The 18,851-nt window shown below is 37.8% G+C and overlaps 4 protein-coding genes across 9 annotated transcripts; 1 reads left to right on the top strand and 3 right to left on the bottom strand.

Annotated features, from left to right (window-relative positions):
- Positions 1-932: 932 nt before the first annotated feature.
- On the bottom strand, positions 933-4,159 carry LSM8 (Small nuclear ribonucleoprotein family protein). Of its 4 annotated transcripts, none has more exons than XM_023685476.2 (7): positions 3,951-4,159; positions 3,583-3,714; positions 3,282-3,375; positions 2,492-2,532; positions 2,338-2,412; positions 1,693-1,745; positions 933-1,220 (listed from the first exon to the last, which is right to left on the bottom strand). In XM_023685476.2, the coding sequence occupies exons 3-7, from the start codon at positions 3,316-3,318 to the stop codon at positions 1,130-1,132; spliced, it is 297 nt and encodes a 98-aa protein (XP_023541244.1). In that variant the 5' UTR covers positions 3,319-3,375; positions 3,583-3,714; positions 3,951-4,159; the 3' UTR covers positions 933-1,129. The 4 variants fall into 4 exon arrangements, with proteins under 4 accessions (XP_023541244.1, XP_023541242.1, XP_023541245.1 ...); XM_023685474.2 differs by having other exon boundaries at positions 3,583-3,707; XM_023685477.2 differs by having other exon boundaries at positions 3,583-3,687.
- Positions 4,160-6,003: 1,844 nt separating this feature from the next.
- LOC111802387 (uncharacterized) lies at positions 6,004-10,737 on the bottom strand. Of its 2 annotated transcripts, none has more exons than XM_023686732.2 (13): positions 10,579-10,737; positions 10,023-10,348; positions 9,808-9,936; positions 9,618-9,710; positions 9,450-9,529; positions 9,087-9,200; positions 8,771-8,844; positions 7,708-7,784; positions 7,314-7,397; positions 7,144-7,236; positions 6,942-7,049; positions 6,780-6,851; positions 6,004-6,620 (listed from the first exon to the last, which is right to left on the bottom strand). In XM_023686732.2, exons 2-13 carry the CDS (start codon positions 10,320-10,322, stop codon positions 6,174-6,176), a joined length of 1,671 nt encoding a protein of 556 aa, XP_023542500.2. In that variant the 5' UTR covers positions 10,323-10,348; positions 10,579-10,737; the 3' UTR covers positions 6,004-6,173. The 2 variants fall into 2 exon arrangements, with proteins under 2 accessions (XP_023542500.2, XP_023542499.2); XM_023686731.2 differs by having other exon boundaries at positions 10,469-10,712.
- Positions 10,738-11,528: 791 nt separating this feature from the next.
- LOC111802384 (uncharacterized) lies at positions 11,529-18,362 on the bottom strand. Of its 2 annotated transcripts, XM_023686729.2 has the most exons (7): positions 17,839-18,361; positions 16,873-16,992; positions 16,725-16,778; positions 15,803-15,966; positions 14,808-14,987; positions 14,622-14,717; positions 11,529-12,134 (listed from the first exon to the last, which is right to left on the bottom strand). In XM_023686729.2, exons 1-7 carry the CDS (start codon positions 18,241-18,243, stop codon positions 12,119-12,121), a joined length of 1,035 nt encoding a protein of 344 aa, XP_023542497.2. In that variant the 5' UTR covers positions 18,244-18,361; the 3' UTR covers positions 11,529-12,118. The 2 variants fall into 2 exon arrangements, with proteins under 2 accessions (XP_023542497.2, XP_023542496.2); XM_023686728.2 differs by lacking the exon at positions 11,529-12,134 and having other exon boundaries at positions 14,419-14,717; positions 17,839-18,362.
- Positions 11,939-13,181, top strand: LOC111802386 (putative aquaporin TIP3-2). Its single transcript, XM_023686730.2, has 3 exons — positions 11,939-12,076; positions 12,318-12,643; positions 12,732-13,181. Exons 1-3 carry the CDS (start codon positions 11,944-11,946, stop codon positions 13,119-13,121), a joined length of 849 nt encoding a protein of 282 aa, XP_023542498.1. The 5' UTR covers positions 11,939-11,943; the 3' UTR covers positions 13,122-13,181.
- Positions 18,363-18,851: the final 489 nt, after the last annotated feature.

The following is an 18,851-nucleotide window of genomic DNA, read 5'->3' as shown; positions in this document are numbered from 1 at the left end:
TTTTATTCATCTATTGTATACAAATTGATAATGGGGTGTTTTATTAGACAAAATAATAATAATTATATATCTAATAGATATGGAACGGCCAAAACTCATTGCTAGCAGATAGTCCACTTTGACTCGTTACCCATCGCCATCAACCTCACGATTTTTACACTATTTTTGATCGATGTAAGATCTCATAATCCGAGGACCCAACATGCTCGCTAGCACAATATCCACCTCCTTTGAGGGTCCAACATGCCCACTAGCACAATATCCACCTCCTTTGAGGGTCCAACATGCCCGCTGGCACAATATCCACCTCCCTTGAGGGCTCAACATACTCGCTGGCACAATATCCACCTCCCTTGAGGGACCAACATGCTCGCTCGCACAATATCCACCTCCCTTGAGGTCCCAACATCCTCGCTGACACACTACTCAACTCTCTTGAGAGCCCAACATTCTCGCTGGCACACTATCCAACTCCCTTGAGGGCTTAACATCCTCACTGGCACACTTCCCATCTCCCTTGAGGGCCCAATATCCTCGCTGGCACACTTCCCATCTCCCTTGAGGGCCCAATATCCTTGCTGGCACACTTTCCATCTCCCTTGAGAGCCCAATATCTTTGCTGGCACACTTCCCATCTCCCTTGAGGGCCCAATATCCTCACTGGCACACTTCCCATCTCCCTTGAGGGCCCAACATCCTCGCTAGCACACTTCCCATCTCCCTTGAGGGCCCAACATTCTCGGCATACTACCCAATATCTGACTCTAATACCATTTGTAAAAACTCAAGCTCACCGCAACCAAATATTATCTACTTTGACCCATTACATATCTACTAGGAAGAAGTTTTCTAAATCTCACACTAGACAGCCGGTACAAAATAACTATTTTTTTTTTTTTTATAAATATATATTCATGAGAGTTCAAGTGAGATGGTATGCAATTTGTCTATTCTCATAGGACAACATTAAATTCTCTTAGCAAATAAAATATCCGAAATATTTTCAATTTCAAATATGTAATATATTCATAACGAATATAATGCCCGCCATCTAAACAAAGCTGTAAAATGTGATGAAAGGTTAAAGCTAAAAACCGTTTGACAGCTTTTTCTTCTTGATGGTCCACAATTAATGAATCACAGGCTTTAGAGGATGGGCTCTCAACTTCGACAAGTCCAAATTTGAATCAAGTTCTTCATCTAGCTCCCCAACAATGCTTCTGCAGAAAGTTAAGAGCAATATGAGTTTCAATACGATGAAGATTCTAATGTAAAAACAAGGAATGAATGAATGAATAGCTCTCTACCATAATCACTATTCAAGTTATAGAAGGAAGAAGAACAGTTCTAATGGTTAACCATTGATAAAATATTCAAATGAAAGATTTTAAATATAGTTAGTTGAACATGTTTTCAAAGCACTCTTTGTTTTAGGAACTAATATCACATTTTGTTCGTTGCGCGCGTGCACACGATCTTTTTTAGAGTTCAAACTTCTACCCTCTTGGTCGAAGATATACATAGTTCACATCATTCGTTATGTGTGCGTGCATACTTTTGTTTAGACTTTAATAACATGTGAGGTAGACGTTCTTAACTTCTAACCTCTTTGGTTGAAACCAGTTGAGCTACGTTCAGATGTTCAGGTTAGCGTGTGTAGAGAGAGTAAACGAAAATGAGACGGTAACTTACATATTATCGCCTCTGATTATATATAGACCCAAAACAAGTTGCTGAACTCCTTCCTGCAGAACAAGAGAAGAATCAAGTTATAAAAACGGAATGCAAAGGAAAAATGCTCTACCATAAATCCCTTGAAATCCATCAAGTCGGAACTTGTGAGATTCGAAATTCAAGCAACCCGAAGGCCAAATCACATAAAAAGTTATCTGTTCACAAATTTAAATTAAAATCCATATGAAAATGCTAGTAGTTGTTTATTTGAACTATGGAACTGATAAACGAAAACAGAAATATAGTAGGTACAAAGACAAATAAGTGATGTAAAAATCTAAAAATCAAACTTCAGATGATTGGTATCTTCTTGTGCATTTTCCGAAACCCATATTCCGAACAAAAATTTAAACCGAGAATCATCCTAATATTAATCAAAAAATTGATATAAGCAAACAACTATGATGGGCCCTGAGATCAATTGGGGTAATAATAATTTCACAAAACAAAGGCCTATATGGTGAATAATTGAAAATGAATATGAAACAAAAATGAAAACTATATTTTTTATATTGTCCACTGCATATAATAGAGACCAACAGTCGATGAAAGAGAAATAGAACGTAGAAAATTCCATCTAAGTTACATGGACAGCATACAAACCTTGGTCGAGTAAACACGTTCATGAGATTCATCGAGGATAATATTTGTAGCCTGGTCAAATCCTTTCAACACTCCCTGAATAAAGTATCGTTAATATAGACACAAATTGGGTGGATGAAATACCAGTCAACTGGAAGATAGTTCATGAACATACCACTATATTGCGGCCGTCATTAGTGATAACTGATATTGTTTCTAAAAGAAATTAAAAGGTAAAGTCAGTCAACTGAAATTGAATTCAACATGAACTTTAAATACATTAGTTTCTCAGAACCACCCCATTTACATCTGAAATCGTACTATACCAAAATGTATGATATTCTAAATTTCCTTGTTTTTTTAATATATATCTACGAGTGTTTTGGCTAGCTAGCGCACTTCTCAAGTGTCCTCACAGGACGTCTAATCCTACTACATTTGGCTATCCAGATAACTTGTAGGATATTAAATTCTAGGTAGGTGGTCATCATGCTTGAACTCACCCCGTCAAAGCCTTTAGTTTTTACATGGACGTGTGTGTTAGATTGAACACGACTCTCCACAATGGTATGATATTGTCCACTTTGAGCATAATCTCTCATGGCTTTGCTTTGGGCTTCCCCAAAAGGCCTCATACCAATGGAGAGAATATTCTTTGATTATAAACCCATGATCATTTCCTAAATTAGCCGACGTGGGACTAGTGAGATTTTCATCATCCAACAGTGTGATGGATAATATTCTGGGTTCATTTAATCAAACAGAAAATAGTACAACAAGGTGCTTTTGAATCACCCAGAACAGTTCATAACAGGCTCAAAAGAAGACATTCTATTCAATTTGCATTGCCTCAAAAGATCAATACTATCCTCAAGAGAAAAATAATTATCTCATTTTCATACTGTATGAACTACATATACGTATAAAAATAAACAGTTTGAGGGATTATTAATGAGATAACTTACGATCAACCAGTGATTCAAGTCCAGGTCCACTTGCCATTTTGAAGACCCTTACAATGAGCTACGAGTTATTCTCTATTATCCGATCAGCTAGATCCTATCCAAAACAACAAGGAAAATGAAAAACCATTACATTTCAGGCTCACACTTATAATGCGCTACTTCAAGCTTAAATTCCACGCAAGTAGTCGAAGTTGCAGGATCGAAAGAGATGTATGGCGTAAAATATGAGGGGGAAAATGGCGGCACGGAGTAGGAAGAGAAGAATTGCAAAGAAAAAGTAAAGAGTTAGGAATTTCCTTACCAGAAATCAACTAGCTTCAATCTTCCCTAATTTCACGCCAACGACTGCAAGTGAAATCTGCGTCTCCCTCCGAAATGTACAAATATATATCTGGTTGAGGTTGTTCTGTCAATCAAAAACAACTCCTACAAGCTAGGGATTCAAAAAGAGAATTGGAGAATGCCATTGATTACTTCGACTCATGGCAGTTCGTGAAGTCCAAATTTACAGCAACATTTTTTTTTTTTTTTTTTTTTTTGCTGTTCTACTATTGTTATAGAATATTAGTACAGTAAAATCAAAATAAATCCTCATTTGTTTCATTACACGAGTCCTAATTTGAGTTTTTCAAGTGAGAAAAAAGACATAGATGGAGATTAGGAGAGTACCAGTAACAACTAGAAGATCAATACAACTCGCTAGGAGAGAGACTGCGACAGCACGAGCGGAAGAAAAATGACGACGGCGACGGCACTGAACGGGTGAGAGGCGGCGGAGGCGGTGACACTAAGCTGCTGAAATGGAGGAGGGGCCGGCGTGAAGAAGAAGAGGATGCAGCAGAGGACGAAAGGGTTTTAGGTCTCCCATTCTTTTATTTATTTCATAGTATTTATTTATTTATTTTTATTTACGCTTTTCTAATTTGTATTATTTAAACAAAATATTTTTAAATTTTTTGTTTTTATCTTTTATTACAGACATTACTAAAATATAAAATTTAACGCGAAAAGGATATTTAATATTATTTATAATTCTTTTAATTTTTATGTGGTGTCCTTCAAGTCATTTTTTATGAAATAAATCTTTATGGAATTTTTTTTGGAATAAATTTCATAATTAATGAGTAAAAATGAAACATTTCATAGTCAAATTCTTAATTTAATTTCATAAAATTTGATTAATGCGGCAAAAAAAAGTAGATTAATTATAAATAATAATATTTAAAGATACTTGAAAAAATTAAATTAAATTAAATTAATTGAAAGGAATAATATTTAAGGAGCTTTCGATCCAAAATAATTAAAAATAATAATTTCCCATTTTTCAATTTGAATTGACCATTCCTTTGCTTTAAGCCCGCACATTACCATCCTCAACATATCGAGATATTCGAAACCTACCTATCACCTACACCTTTCCATTACCATCCTCAGTGTATCAAGATATTCGAAACCTACCTATCACCTACACCTTCCTATTACCATCTTCAACATATCGAGATATTCGAAACCTACCAATCACCTACACTTTCTTTTTCTTTGAAATGAAAATTAGATCGAGATACTCCTTTTTGTTATTATTTATTTTTAAAGCCAAATCCAAAAGATATGGACAATATATACTAGCAATGAGTTTAAATTGTTACAAATAGTATCAGAGTCAAACAGACACAAGATGTGTTACAAATAGTATCAGAGTGAGACAGACACCAGACACCAAACGATGTGTTTCAAATTGTATCAGAGTCAGACAGACATCAGACGATGTGTTTCAAATAGTATCAGAGTCAGACAGACACCAGACAATGTGTTTCAAATAGTATCCGAGTCAGACAGACACCAGACGATGTGTTACAAATAGCATCAGAATCAGACAGACACCAGACGATGTGTTTCAAATAGTATCAGAGTCAGGCAGACACCAGACGATGTGTTTCAAATAGTATGAGAGTCAGATAAACACCAGACGATGTGTTACAAATAGTATCAGAGTCAGATAGACACCAGACGATGTGTTACAAATAGTATCAGAGTCAGATAGACACCAGACGATGTGTACAAATAGTATCAAAGTCAGACAGACACTAGACGATGTGTTTCAAATAGTATCAGAGTCAGACAGACACTAGACGATGTGTTTCAAATAGTATCAGAGTCAGACAGACACCAGACAATGTGTTTCAAATAGTATCAGAGTCAGACAGACACCAGACAATGTGTTTCAAATAGTATCCGAGTCAGACAGACACCAGACGATGTGTTACAAATAGCATCAGAATCAGACAGACACCAGACGATGTGTTACAAATAGCATCAGAATCAGATAAACACCAGACGATGTGTTACAAATAGTATCAGAGTCAGATAGACACCAAACGATGTGTACAAATAGTATCAAAGTCAGACAGACACTAGACGATGTGTTTCAAATAGTATCAGAGTCAGACAGACACTAGACGATGTGTTTCAAATAGTATCAGAGTCAGACAGACACCAGACGATGTGTCAGGGAGGACGCTAGACTCCCAAAGGAGGTGACTCATGGAATCCAAAGTCGGTTGGAGAGAGGGGAACGAATCCCTATTTCAAAATCTTGAGAAAAAATCCTTAAAAAGAAAGTCTGGAGAGGACAATAACTACCGACGACAGACTTATCTAAATCATTAAACAATAAATTTTACCATTCCCAAAAAAAAAAATTAAATTTTAAAACAATCACAAATGCACAAATTAGCCAATTGGAAGATAGATTCTTCTAAATTAGCTCCATTTTCATTTGCACTATTGTAAAATGAAGGTTTAAGATAAATAAACAATAAACTACATATCATATCATTGAATGTAAATCAAAATTCGAACAAAACCAAAGTAATTGTAAGGATTAGGTCAACCTTACTTGTGGGACTTAGCCAACTTCTTCTTCCTCTTCTTCACAGCCTTTGGAACCTTGTTTTTGCGGGACTCTCTCTTCTCTTCCTTCACCTTCTTTTTGTTCTCTTTTCTGGCAGCTTTCCTCTCAGCTGGTGTTTGAGTCGTCGTCTCAGTTGAAGAACTTGGACCGTCTTCTTCTTCTTCCGACTCATCCGAGCTCTCTTCATCTGCCTCTGACATTGATTCGGTTTCCTTCTCGCAAGAATTTGACAGACCGGTTAAATTTTCGGACTGTTCAATCGGGTCTGTGTCATGTTCTAGCTCTGATGTAGGTTGAACTCTTGGAAGAGCCTGTTTTAACCCTGTAATGGTCTTGTAGTACATATCTTCAGTGTTCTGACCACTTGTTAAACGTATTACATCCTCCTCGGCATGTTTGACACTATCCAACGTCTTCGGAATATACGACTGGAATCGAGGCGAAAAAGATTAAAAATTATATTACAGTAAGTCAAGAACTGTAATCAAACCGCTCATCGACCAACAGATCGCAAGGACTCGGCCTTCAATTCTATCGTAAAATGAACCCCTATAAAACCATGGTTGATAACTACAAGTACAAATTACCTGCACAAATACAGAATCTGCAATCTCATCCTCCACTGATATATCACCTCTTGCCGAGATTTTTTCTTGCAGCTGCAATTTACAAGACATGGTAAAAGACAGAACTTTTCTAAAATTAATCATAATAGTAACAATTAAAAACATAATTCTTCAATATCGAACCTCCTCCAGATAACTATCAATCGTCTCATCAGTGAGGCATGGATCGACTATAAAATCGAACAGTTCTCGTATTGTCATTACAGCAACACCATGTTTTTTGAAGAAATCCTGTTTGTCAGTACACCAAGCATCCTCTCAAAGTCACTCCATCAGAAGTTCAAAACATAGGAAGAAGTCAAGGTAAAATCCGACGAAGACTTACAGAAACGTGAAGACAATCTTCACGAAGGAAATCGAGGGCATGAGGGTGGTCGAGATCAACAGATTGAGAAACATCTATAATATAAAGGTGACCCTGTGATGCAAGAAAGACACTGGCATTAGTTTTCCCATAATGCCATTGTCGAACCAACAACTATCGCAATTGCTAACCTCAAAATAAAGTATGTTATATTCACTAAGATCTCCATGCACTAGCTTGCATTTCTGGTAGAGGGTCCGCATTGTAATAATAACCTGAAAAATGCAAAGAAAAAGTACCAAATCGAAACGATGTAAGCAATTTTTTTTTTCCTCGACCGTCTTAATCAGCCTCTTGTTGCTGAAAAAGTTGATTAGCTACTGATTTTCCTTTTTAACATTGATTATGTACATAGTATCACTATTTTATTTATCACTAAACAGTCAAAGCTCCAGCACTATCAGTCTCTATGATTAGCTTCTGGGTTCTTAAAAAATTATGGTTGAAGCAGGGAAATGGAGGTGCAGCAATAATTAAGCTATTTGCGGCTTGACTCGGTGACAACGTTCATAGATACAAACATACCTCCAAATAACTTTCACGTAACCTGTTCAACGACAAGGCAGCGTCCTTGAGACGAGGTGCAGCCCAACCTGTCTTACCTACAAAAAAGGAAAAAGAAAATCAATGGAGTCTTTTATTCAAGATGTGACTCAAAAACAGATGCCAATCATACAGCTAGATAAAAATTACTCGTTGCAAAATTAGAATGATTTAGACATGTTGGTCATGCTTGCCTTCTAGAACTAAGTGCCAGTGATAAACTCATAATCAAACAAGAAAACCTCCCAGGCTACCCATCCAAGCTACTACTGTCTCTGTAGCTAGAATCAGCAAAAGAATACGAGTCTAATACGAAATAAGGTGTCTCAATCATGCCACAAAGATTATGTTATACATATTTGGATTTAGGGAGGTTTCATTGTATTTTTTTTCAATTATAAAGTATTATTTTTAAAGTTTTAAGTTACAATTAGTCAATGGTATGGTAATTTTAGTATTGATGGGCATGAGAGTTACAACCTTTCAATTGACCATAGGTTACTTTAAGGTTTATTTCAAGGCCTATAAATAGACATTCATGTTGTTGCTTTAGTATGAAGATTTTGGATAATAAAAATGAAGTTGCATATTATGCTTCTTAAGCCATGAGTTTGTTTCTGTGTTTAGATTTGCATGCTAGAGTCATTCAAGTAGTCTGATCAAATTATCTTGTGAAGTGATTCAAATCTTTACTTTTGATCTTCATCAACAAGGTAATCCATTCCTAAACTTTCCATTGGGTTGTTTCCTTATCGTTTTTGGGGTTCTTGGATAATTTAGATCTAAAGGTCTTGCTCTTCAACAAGATTCTTAGATCAAATCCCAAGAGTTTCATATAAGAGCCACTTGTTCTTCTTTCTCTCAATTTTCAATTCGATGGTCGAGGAGGGTTTCTAATAATGTTGGTACTAGTTGGTCCATGTCACTCTCAATTCAAATCACTTTGTTTTTCTTACGTTTTTATGTCTATTGAATAAAGCTTTTAGCAATTAAATGTCAATTATTGATTATTATGGAACATAATTTTGGGGAAGGGAATACATACCGATGAATTCCATGACCAACACATGCAATCTCAAGAGGAGAGGAGTCGGGCATCTAATTCCTGCAGCTTTTAACCTGAAAATTCATAGAAACAAATACTATGATAAAAAAAGATTGTAAAAGAAAATAGCTAAATAACACTAAAAATTAGAATCCAAAAATTCAAACGATAATTTTATCTTAAACGGTTGGTCACCATGGGTTATAGGTCAGATAATCTAAGCGTAAGTTGACACCGAACAAACCCGATCCATTTTGTACTAAATGTTATAGATAATGGAGGTCTCTTATGAACTACAAATAGTTGGTGTAGTTACCTCATCAAGTTCCTCATTTCCTTCTCGGCCCATGTCTTAACCATTTTCCTGGGATTATGCCTGCAATATCCGTGTCGGAAACGGTAGTCGCCTTGGACATAGCGATCCCTATCCCTGAAATTGACGAGCATAATAAACTAAGCTCAGGACATCAATGCAAACGATCAACGAGTTCCAAAATGACAATATGTACAATTAAAGTGGAAAGAAGATCACAAAATAAATTACGAAAATCATTCTCGTGCACAATTCAAACTATCAAAAAAAAAAAAATTATCATCATTGCTGAACCTAATTAGTAAACTCTTTGAATATAGCCAAAACAATGATCTGCAAATCAAAATAAAGAGAGTCACAACATACTTAAACACCAAAACTGAAGTTTTGTAGATTTTGACAGCGAATTCTTGACCATCAGATTTTGTTGCATGATAGACATTAGCCTGTTGATTATACACAACAAGAAAAATGAATATTCACTACTGAGAATAGCCTATGCTTCATTTGCAAAATAAATTATATGATGCTTACTTCTTTACCAGTAGAAATGCAGCCATTAATGTCATGAAAAACGCCTCGATTGAGCATCTTGAATAAAACCATCCGAGTTCTAGGATCTATTGCCTGCAGCAGTCATGCATTTGATGATATAAATACTAATTGTGCACAAGGGGATTGGATTGTTTCAGGACAAAACCAAGAAAATATTATCACCACCGACCTGTTCGACAGTTGCACGATCAGCTTTCTCTGTAGTTTTCGTTTTTCCTATCGCCATTTCCTTGACACTGTCACGAATGGCAGTGGTAACAGAGTTTGACATTCCTACATTAAACCTCCCTTCCCATTCCTACATTAACGAACAATTAAGATGTAATTCGAGCAAGGGATGACACAACCAACAATAGAAAATCAGAAGAATTAAGTATAATATACCCCAAGAGGTGAAGCTCGAATATGATTGGTAAACTTCTGGTTTCGATTTGAGAGAGGTTGAAGAGTTGAGGAATTATGACGAGAATAAAGCCCACCATGAGCATTAGGACGCCTAGCATTGAGTGAAAAAGCCCCATCTGCCTCACGATCTTCCTTAGCATCCAACCAGTCCAATGCTTCTCCAATCTCAGAGTCTGATGACCACGAAAGGTCCTCCTCTTCATCATCTTCTTCCACTGGCTCCTCATTATTCCTTGTTGAAGGTTCGATTTCCTCTAGCTTCTCTTCCACTGCAGACATATCTGCTGCTCCCACCAGAGTTGATTCTGTATCATTGACAAGAACATTCAGGAACTTTTAATTTCGCAAACAATAGAAAAAGAACAAAAATAAGGACTCGGCTCAAGGTTATTATAAGGAAAAGTTTCGTATCTGGAGCTAACTACCGATTCTCGAGTTGGTGTCTACCATGTATTCCATTAACGAACCTTTTACAAGGTCTAATTTGAGTTTTTCAAGGAAGAAGGAAAAACATGGATGGAGATAGGGAGAATACCGGTAACTGAGTAAGTAACCGATTCAATATGGAGAGTACGGTGACGAAGGACGACGGCGGCGGTGGCGGCAACGACTCAGAGATGCTTAAAGAGGAGCCGGGAAAGACGAAGGGGAGCACAGCGAGGGAGATGAAAGGGGTTTAGGGTAGGGGTGTACATTCAACCCGGAAACCCGACAACCCGGACCAACCCAACCCGAACTATAAGGGTTGGGTTATTAGCATTTCGGGTCATTTTCTGAATTAATAGTAATATATTAAAAAATAAAATTGTTTCTCTATCAATAGGTTTGCCAGAGTGGTTCTTCGGCCTGCCTAAGATTCCTCACGCCCGAGTTCGACGCCAGTCAGGTGCGTATTTTCTTTTATTATTTTTTTTAGTTCCTTATATATATATTTTTTTAAAAATAACTTAATACGGTGGCATGAAAAGACGAAGGACGACGGCGTAGGCGGCGGCAAAGACTCTGAGATGCTTAAATGGAGGAGGAGCCGGCGGGAAAGACGAAGGGGAGCACGTGAGAGCGAGGGAGATGAAAGGGGTTTAGGGTTTCTTTTCTTTTTTCTTTTACTTCCTTTTTTATTTTGTTATTCCATACTAAATTAATAAAATTATTCTAAACTTTATACTTTGTAAAAAAAAAACTATCAATTAACTTTTAAATATTTTGATAATCCTTCAACTTTTTTTAAAAAAAATATAAAATATATAATTAAGTATGAAAATTGTTATTATTTATTTCAAAAATATTTTAAAGCTTTTAATTTTTTTTAAAATTTCATTAGTACCTTTTTTAATTTTTTTTTTTGGTATACACCCCTAATAAAAGTTCCAATCCAACCAATTTAAAATATCCTATAAAAGTTCGGTTTACTCATCCAACCAACCCAAACTTTTGGGTTAGGTCGAAAAAATCTTTCAACCCAATACAGACCACTATCGGATCAACTTACATCTTACGTGTTAAATATAACCCGGGGCGAAGGGGTATGGCTTGGACGGAAAGGAGATGGGCCTCAGCGATATCAAAACAAGGTCTGTCAGTATCTTCGTCCAAAACAGAACACCTCCAAAAACTCTCAAACAAATCCAAAGCTATGGAGACAAGACACTGCTTGGCGTCGAAATTGAAGAGCTTACACATATCATAACGTGTCGCCCCAAAGCCACGTCATCTCAACACGTGTCCCACCCTCTTTCTCAAACCCCATTTTCCCCATTTTAAATCCCTCGGTCCTTCGCTTCTCAGCCACCGTTAAAAGCATCGAATTTCAAACGCTTCTGGTTGGATTCTCTGAGCAAAAGGAAGAGTTGGTGGTTCGTTTTGAGCTGTTTTTGCCATCGCCGCCGCCGCCGCTGCTGCCATGCCGCCGAGACGATATGCCGTTGGACGGGCCGATGAGGCCACCCACCCCGACTCCGTTAGAGCCACCTTGGCTGAGTTCCTTTCCACTTTCATCTTTGTCTTTGCCGGAGAAGGCTCCGTCCTCGCTCTCGGTACGATCACCTTTTAAATTCTAAGTACATGCATGCATGCTTTCATGACCCATTGGATCTGTTCAGAATCACAACCCTCTATTATAATATTGTCCACTTTGATCTTAAGTTTTAGTGGCTTTGTTTTGGTCTCATATCAATGAAGACAGTATTCCTGACTTATAAACCCATAATCATTCTCTAAATTCACTCTCAACCATCCTCAACAGATGGATCATTAGATCTTGGTTTTGGTTTGCAGATAAAATTTTCAAGCCAGCAGACTATGGAAGCTACGGTCGTGGTGGTTATGGTTACAGCCATGACCACGGTTACGGTCGAAGGGGAGGCGACACGGGCCGGGGGGCGTCGGATTTAGTAGTAATAGCAATAGCACATGCATTTGCGCTGTTCTCGGCCGTAGCGGCGAGTATCAACGTCTCCGGTGGGCATGTGAATCCTGCTGTTACATTTGGTGTACTTCTTGGAGGAAGGATATCTCTTATCCGTGCATTCTTCTATTGGGTAGCTCAGATCTTGGGCGCCATTGTGGCTTCCCTGATCTTGAGACTCGCAACGGGTGGCATGGTAAAAACACAGGCACATGCACTCATTTTTTTACCATAATGTGAATTTTAGCTATAATTTACTGTTTTACTTTGCGGGTAAATGGCAGAGGCCAATGGGGTTCTTCGTTTCATCGGGCATATCAGAACTGCACGGATTTGTACTAGAGATATTGCTTACATTTGCTTTGGTGTACGTAGTCTACGCAACAGCAATAGACCCGAAGAGGGGAAGTTTGGAAACAATAGCACCACTGGCAATCGGGTTAATAGTCGGGGCGAATATTCTAGTGGGTGGGGTCTTTGATGGGGCCTGTATGAACCCGGCCCGGGCCTTTGGGCCGTCGTTAGTGGGCTGGAGATGGGACAACCATTGGATCTACTGGATTGGGCCATTGCTGGGAGGTGGGCTTGCTGCACTTGTCTATGAGTATTTGGTGATTCCAGTTGAACCTCCTGTACATACCCACCACCAGCCTTTAGCTCCGGAAGATTACTAAGTTTTTTATTTTTATTTTTATTTTATTTTGTAGGGGTTTTTTTTTTTTTTTTTTTCTCTTTGAAAAGACTGGAAGCCTTTGTTGGCTGAGGGCTGTTTGGTCTTTTATGTTCAGGAATGTAATAAAAGTACTCCAGCTTACATCTTTTTCATTTTAAATGTTAGGAATTTGTTAAGCTCTTAAGGTAGTTAGGAATTTGTTAAGCTCTTAAGGTAGTTAGGAATTTGTTAAGCTCTAATGGCTTCTTAAGCTCTAATGGCTTCTGGTTCCATAGAGATAAATTCCTCACTTATAAACTTGAGTTTAGACTCCCTCGCAACAATCCTCCCTCGAGGCCTATGGAGCCCTCGAACGAGCCTTGAACACTTTCCCTTAATCGAGACTTCTCTAAGTTTGACTCTTTCTCTTAATCGAGACTTGACTCTTTCTCTAAGTTTGACTCTTTCTCTGGAGTCGACAAAGTACATCCTTTGTTCGACACTTTTGACTACACTTTCGAGGTTCACAATCTTTGTTCAACACTTGAGAATTTGACTACACTTTCGAGGTTCACAATCTTTGTTCAACACTTGAGAATTCTATCGACATGACTAAATTAAGGGTGTTAGACACTTTTGATTACACTTTCGAGGCTTGAGGATTCTATCGTTATGGCTAAATTAAGGGTATTAGACACTTTTGACTACACTGTCGTGTAGGCTCACAGTCACTTTTGACTACATTGTCGTGTAGGCTCACAGTCTTTGTTCAACACTTAGAGGATTTTATTGATATGGCTAAATTAAAGGTATTAGACACTTTTGACTACACTGTCGAGGCTCACAGCACTAAATTAAGGGTATTAGACACTTTTGACTACACTGTCGAGGCTCACAGTCTTTGTTCAACACTTCGAGGATTTTATTGACATGGCTAAATTAAAGGTATTAGACACTTTTGACTACACTGGTTGTTCAACACTTGAGGATTCTATCGACATGGCTAAATTAAGGGTATGGTTTTAATACTATGTTAGGAATCACGAATCTCCACAAAGTATAATATTCGAGATGGGCTCACAGTCTTTGTTCAACACTTGAAGATTCTATCGACATGGTTAAAGATTCTATCTACATGACTAAATTAAGGGTATGATTTTAATACTATGTTAGGAACCACGGATCTCCACAAAGTATAATATTGTCATAATATTGTTTATAATATTATCTATTTTGAGCATAAACTCAAGATGATCAAACTCTTACTTATTTATAAACCTATGATCAATCTCTTACCTATAAATTTATGATCATACGGATTAGCGAACAGCGGAGGTTGACCTTTCACCCATCAATCATTTAATTCTTATGTTCATCAAAGTAATAAATTAATAATACACTGTTGTTTCATTTTCTTCCATAGAATTTTGAAACCCAAGGAGCAAGTTGAGTGTTATTGGGTGATCTTGCATTAGCAGCATAATAATCGGACCAGTAACAAGGGGTGAGTTTATGAGCGAACCTGCCGTTGCAATAAATGCAAAAAGGAAGCCAATGTTCACCACCATTCATCCTCCTCTTGCGTTCTCTGGGATAAGCCAATGGTGCCTGGACGTATCTGTGTATTTTCCATGAAAAAATTGTACAAACATCTCAGCAATCTATGATAAACAACAGAGAACTCATTGCTTCATTATCATTACATTACCTGATGCCATCAAGCGTATGATCCCAGCAAAAATGGGTATGGCCAAACACATGACATGCTGAAATTGCTTCTTTACTCCTCCCGTGTATAGATCTTATACGATGCTCGAGATAATCCGAGCCAATGATTTTAGGGAGCTTAGGATAGAATAGCATCCTCTTTTCTGGACATAGCTCTAACCTATGAACACAAGCAGGCATATCAGTTTATTATCATAGCAAAAATTGCATCCTCTTTTCTGGTCATAGCTCTAGCATATGAACACAAGCAGGTATTTCAGACTACAAATCATAGAAAAAGTAGCAAATAAAAAGATGCTTGACTTCATCCAAGGGATCGGTAGTCATGCTTTCCCGTGATTAAGAAGTGATACTGTAACAGCTCAAGCTCACCGTTAGCAGATATTATCCTCTTTGGACTTTTTCTTTTCGGACTTCTCTTCAAGGTTTTAAAGCGTGTCTATTAGGGAGAGGTTTCCACACCCTTATAAAGAATGTTTCATTCCCCTCTTCAATCGATGTAGGATCTCACAATCTCCTCCCTTCGAGACCTAGCGTCCCCGCTGCCACACCGCCCTATGTCCTCCCCTTGGAGATCAACATTCTCACTGACACACCCGGTATCCACCCTCCTTTGGTGCTTAGTATCCTCGCTGGCACACTGTTCAATGTCTGGTTCTGATACCATTTGAGTTAAGCCCACCGCTAGCAGATATTGTCCTCTTTGAGTTTTTTCTTTCGGGCTTCTCCTTAAGGTTTTTAAAGAGCGTCTACGAGGGAGAGGTTTCCACATTCTTATAAAGAATGTTCCGCTCCCCTATCAAACATTTTTAAGACCCTTTTATCCCTGGAAGATAGTCTTACTTTCTCCAAATACTTTAAGTGTGGCCATGAACATAATGTAAAGAGTGGGGTCTTCCAATTTCCCTGATCTCTAATGGAAGTGCCAGATACCAAAATTTAGAAAAGAATGTGTGGGTGCTCCTTGAAACTGACCTTGGAACAAAGTGAGAAAATGTAATTATTTGACTGCAGGTCCTTTGGATCTCCTCGATCATTAAATGATTCCTTTCATTCATTGCATCAAAGAACAATGCTAGTGAAGTACCTTCATTTGAAAGATCTGCTGGCCATTTGCATGCATGGAAGTCTTTACATACCTGTAAAAGAATGAAGATAACAAAATATAGAACCAGAAAACAGCCCCATAAACAAATATGTGAGCTACTTTTTTAATAGGTAACAAAGCCTTAAATATCAGGCAAGAGAGAGAATGCACAAACGGTACATACGGTAAGAACAAACTGTCTAATTGGCTATTATCGAATCAAAAGTGCTGAAATCTCTCCTCTATTTGTCAGTCACTTTACTGACTGAAAAACGGGACGTCACTCATTCAAACCTCTTAATAGGAGCAAACCGTATTTTTCTTTCTATCATCTTTTTTTTTTTAAGGAAACAATTTGATTCATGGTATGAAATGATTAAAAAAAAAAAAAAAGCTAAGTCAAGTTACAAAAATCTTCCAATTTGAAATAAGTAATCCTTCAAACATCAAAAACAAAAGAATCCTAACATCCCTAGTAAATATTGTTCTCTTTGGATTTTTCCTTTTAAACTTCCCTCAAGATTTTTAAAACACGTTTGCTAAGAAGAGGTTTTCATGTTCTTATAAGAAATGTTTGGTAGGATTTCACGATAATATGTTGGAATGATGGCTTCAAAAACCGAAAGAATTTGAAAAACGGATCGAAAGGATTTAGAAATAGAAAGAAGGATTAATAATAATCCAGAGTCTTCCTCTAGCACATTTAAATTACCATACATGAACATCTACACTAAAGTAACTGACTGGAAGAATTATTCAATCAATAAAATTATCGTCAGACTCTTACTAGGGGAAAAGATAGTGAATCACCATCTCCAGGGATGGAATGCGGATTCCTTCTATGTCCATTTCTGTGTCAAAGCTCTGAAAGTAATGAAAATCAAAGAACAGACAAGAACAAGCATCAATACCTCTAGAACTGAAAGGCACAAAAAGCAAGTAATACTCAATCACTCACCTCGTGATACCAAGAGAACAATGGAACAATTCCTAATCCATTCAAGATCGCCGGATTGGTATCAACTCCAAGACTACTACACGCGTCATAAAGATTGCTCATCTTCTCAAGAGAATCAAGCTGAAAAGAAGAAGACATAAGAATATAATTCTCCTAAAACCCACAATGTGTGTGGATGTTAGTATGTTAGTGTTAGAAACCACGACTCTCCACGGTAGTATGATATTGTTTACTTTGAGCATAAGCTCTCATGGTTTTGCAATGAGCTTCCCCGAAAGGCCTCATACCAATGGAGATAGTCTCCACGGTAGTATGATATTGTTCACTTTGAGCATAAGCTCTTATGGTTTTGCAATGGGCTTCTCTGAAAGGCCTCCTACCAATAGAGATAGTCTCCATGGTAGTATGATATTGTTCACTTTGAGCATAAGCTCTCGTGGTTTTGCAATGGGCTTCCCCGAAAGACCTCATACCAATGGAGATAGTCTCCACGGTAGTATGATATTGTTCACTTTGAGCATAAGCTCTCATGGTTTTGCAATGGGCTTCTCTAAAAGGCCTCATACCAATGGAGATAGTATTCCTGCTTATAATCCTATGATAATTAGTCAATGGGACTCACTCCCAACCATCCTCAACGATCCTCCCTTCGAACAAAGTACACCATAGAGCCTCCCCTGAGGTCTATATAGCCCTTCAACAGCCTCTCCTTAATCGAGGCTCGACTCCTTTCTCTGGAGCCCTCGAACAACACCATTTGTTCGACACCTGAGTTACTTTTGACTACACCTTCGAGGCTAGCAATTTCTTTGTTTGACATGGCTAAATTAGGTATGGCTCTAATATCATGTTAGGAATTACGGATCTATAATCGAACAAACTAGTAAAGGTACAAACCAGTAAAGGTACAAACCAAGAAATTAACAGAGACTTTGGAACAAGGAAACCTAACCTCTGACAACTTACATAATTGTCTCCCTCTCGACGGCACCACAAATCGTGATTCCCAGGCACAAAGAAGACGCGCTCAAATTTATCCTTCAACAGAGCCATTGTTGAAACAAAATTACTGTAGGTCTCCGCCACATCTCCGGCAACAAGAAGAACATCGTCTCTATATTTGACCGAAGACAAGCAGTTAATCCAATTCATATTTTCCTCGTAATCCGTGTGCAGATCGGACAGCACAAAGACTCGCAGGCCATCCTCTTCTCCGAATGCAGGCGACAGTATCTGAGGCCTTGCAACGCCAAAACTTTTCAACCTCGCGCCTCTGTGATTTTTACATACCGCTGCGTGGATCAAAGGACGATTGAAATGGCCAAGTTTTGGGGTAAAGTGCAAGCAACAAGGGATGAACGCCGCCACCATGTGCAGTGTGGCAATCGGCCGTCCTCCGGCCGCCTTAGTCGAATTTGCAGCGTCGGAAATTCTTGCCTCTTAGCGGAGTCGTCAATGGTGCGAAAACAAATGCTCGTTAAAAATATGGATAAAATGTCGCGCCTAAAATTAAATAAAGCTTCAAGAGAAGAAAAATAAAAAATAAATTAAAATTTTATTTTCAAGGAAGTTTTAACAATAAAAATGTTATTTATTTATTTATTTATTTCAAAGAGTTATCCAAAATATGAAATAAGTATTTAAGAAAATGTTAAATTACAAGCTTCCTCCTTTTATCCATTCATATATTTTCAAAAACCTTTTTATAAGTAGTTCATAAATGGCGGTGATTACAATCTACCGTCTCTCAACTTTTAAAATGGTTAGTGCTTATATCTCTCTAAGAATATCATGTTAAGTTATTTAATGATGTCTACCTCAAACGAGATGAAAAATCTTCATTTAAACCGGAAATAAAAAGGGAACGGAGAGAGATTTCTCCCTGTTAGCTGAACAGACCTCTACGTTTAAACCAGGAATGGAAAGAGAACGGAGAGAGATTTCTCCCTATTAGACCTCAAACGAGATGGAAAAAATCT

The sequence above is a fragment of the Cucurbita pepo genome, chromosome 9 (genome assembly GCF_057944985.1).
Source record: "Cucurbita pepo subsp. pepo isolate OVF chromosome 9, ASM5794498v1, whole genome shotgun sequence".
Classification (NCBI taxonomy): Eukaryota; Viridiplantae; Streptophyta; class Magnoliopsida; order Cucurbitales; family Cucurbitaceae; genus Cucurbita; species Cucurbita pepo.
The sequence above is the reverse complement of the archived record's forward strand: the minus strand, read 5'-3'. Positions and strand labels throughout refer to the sequence as shown.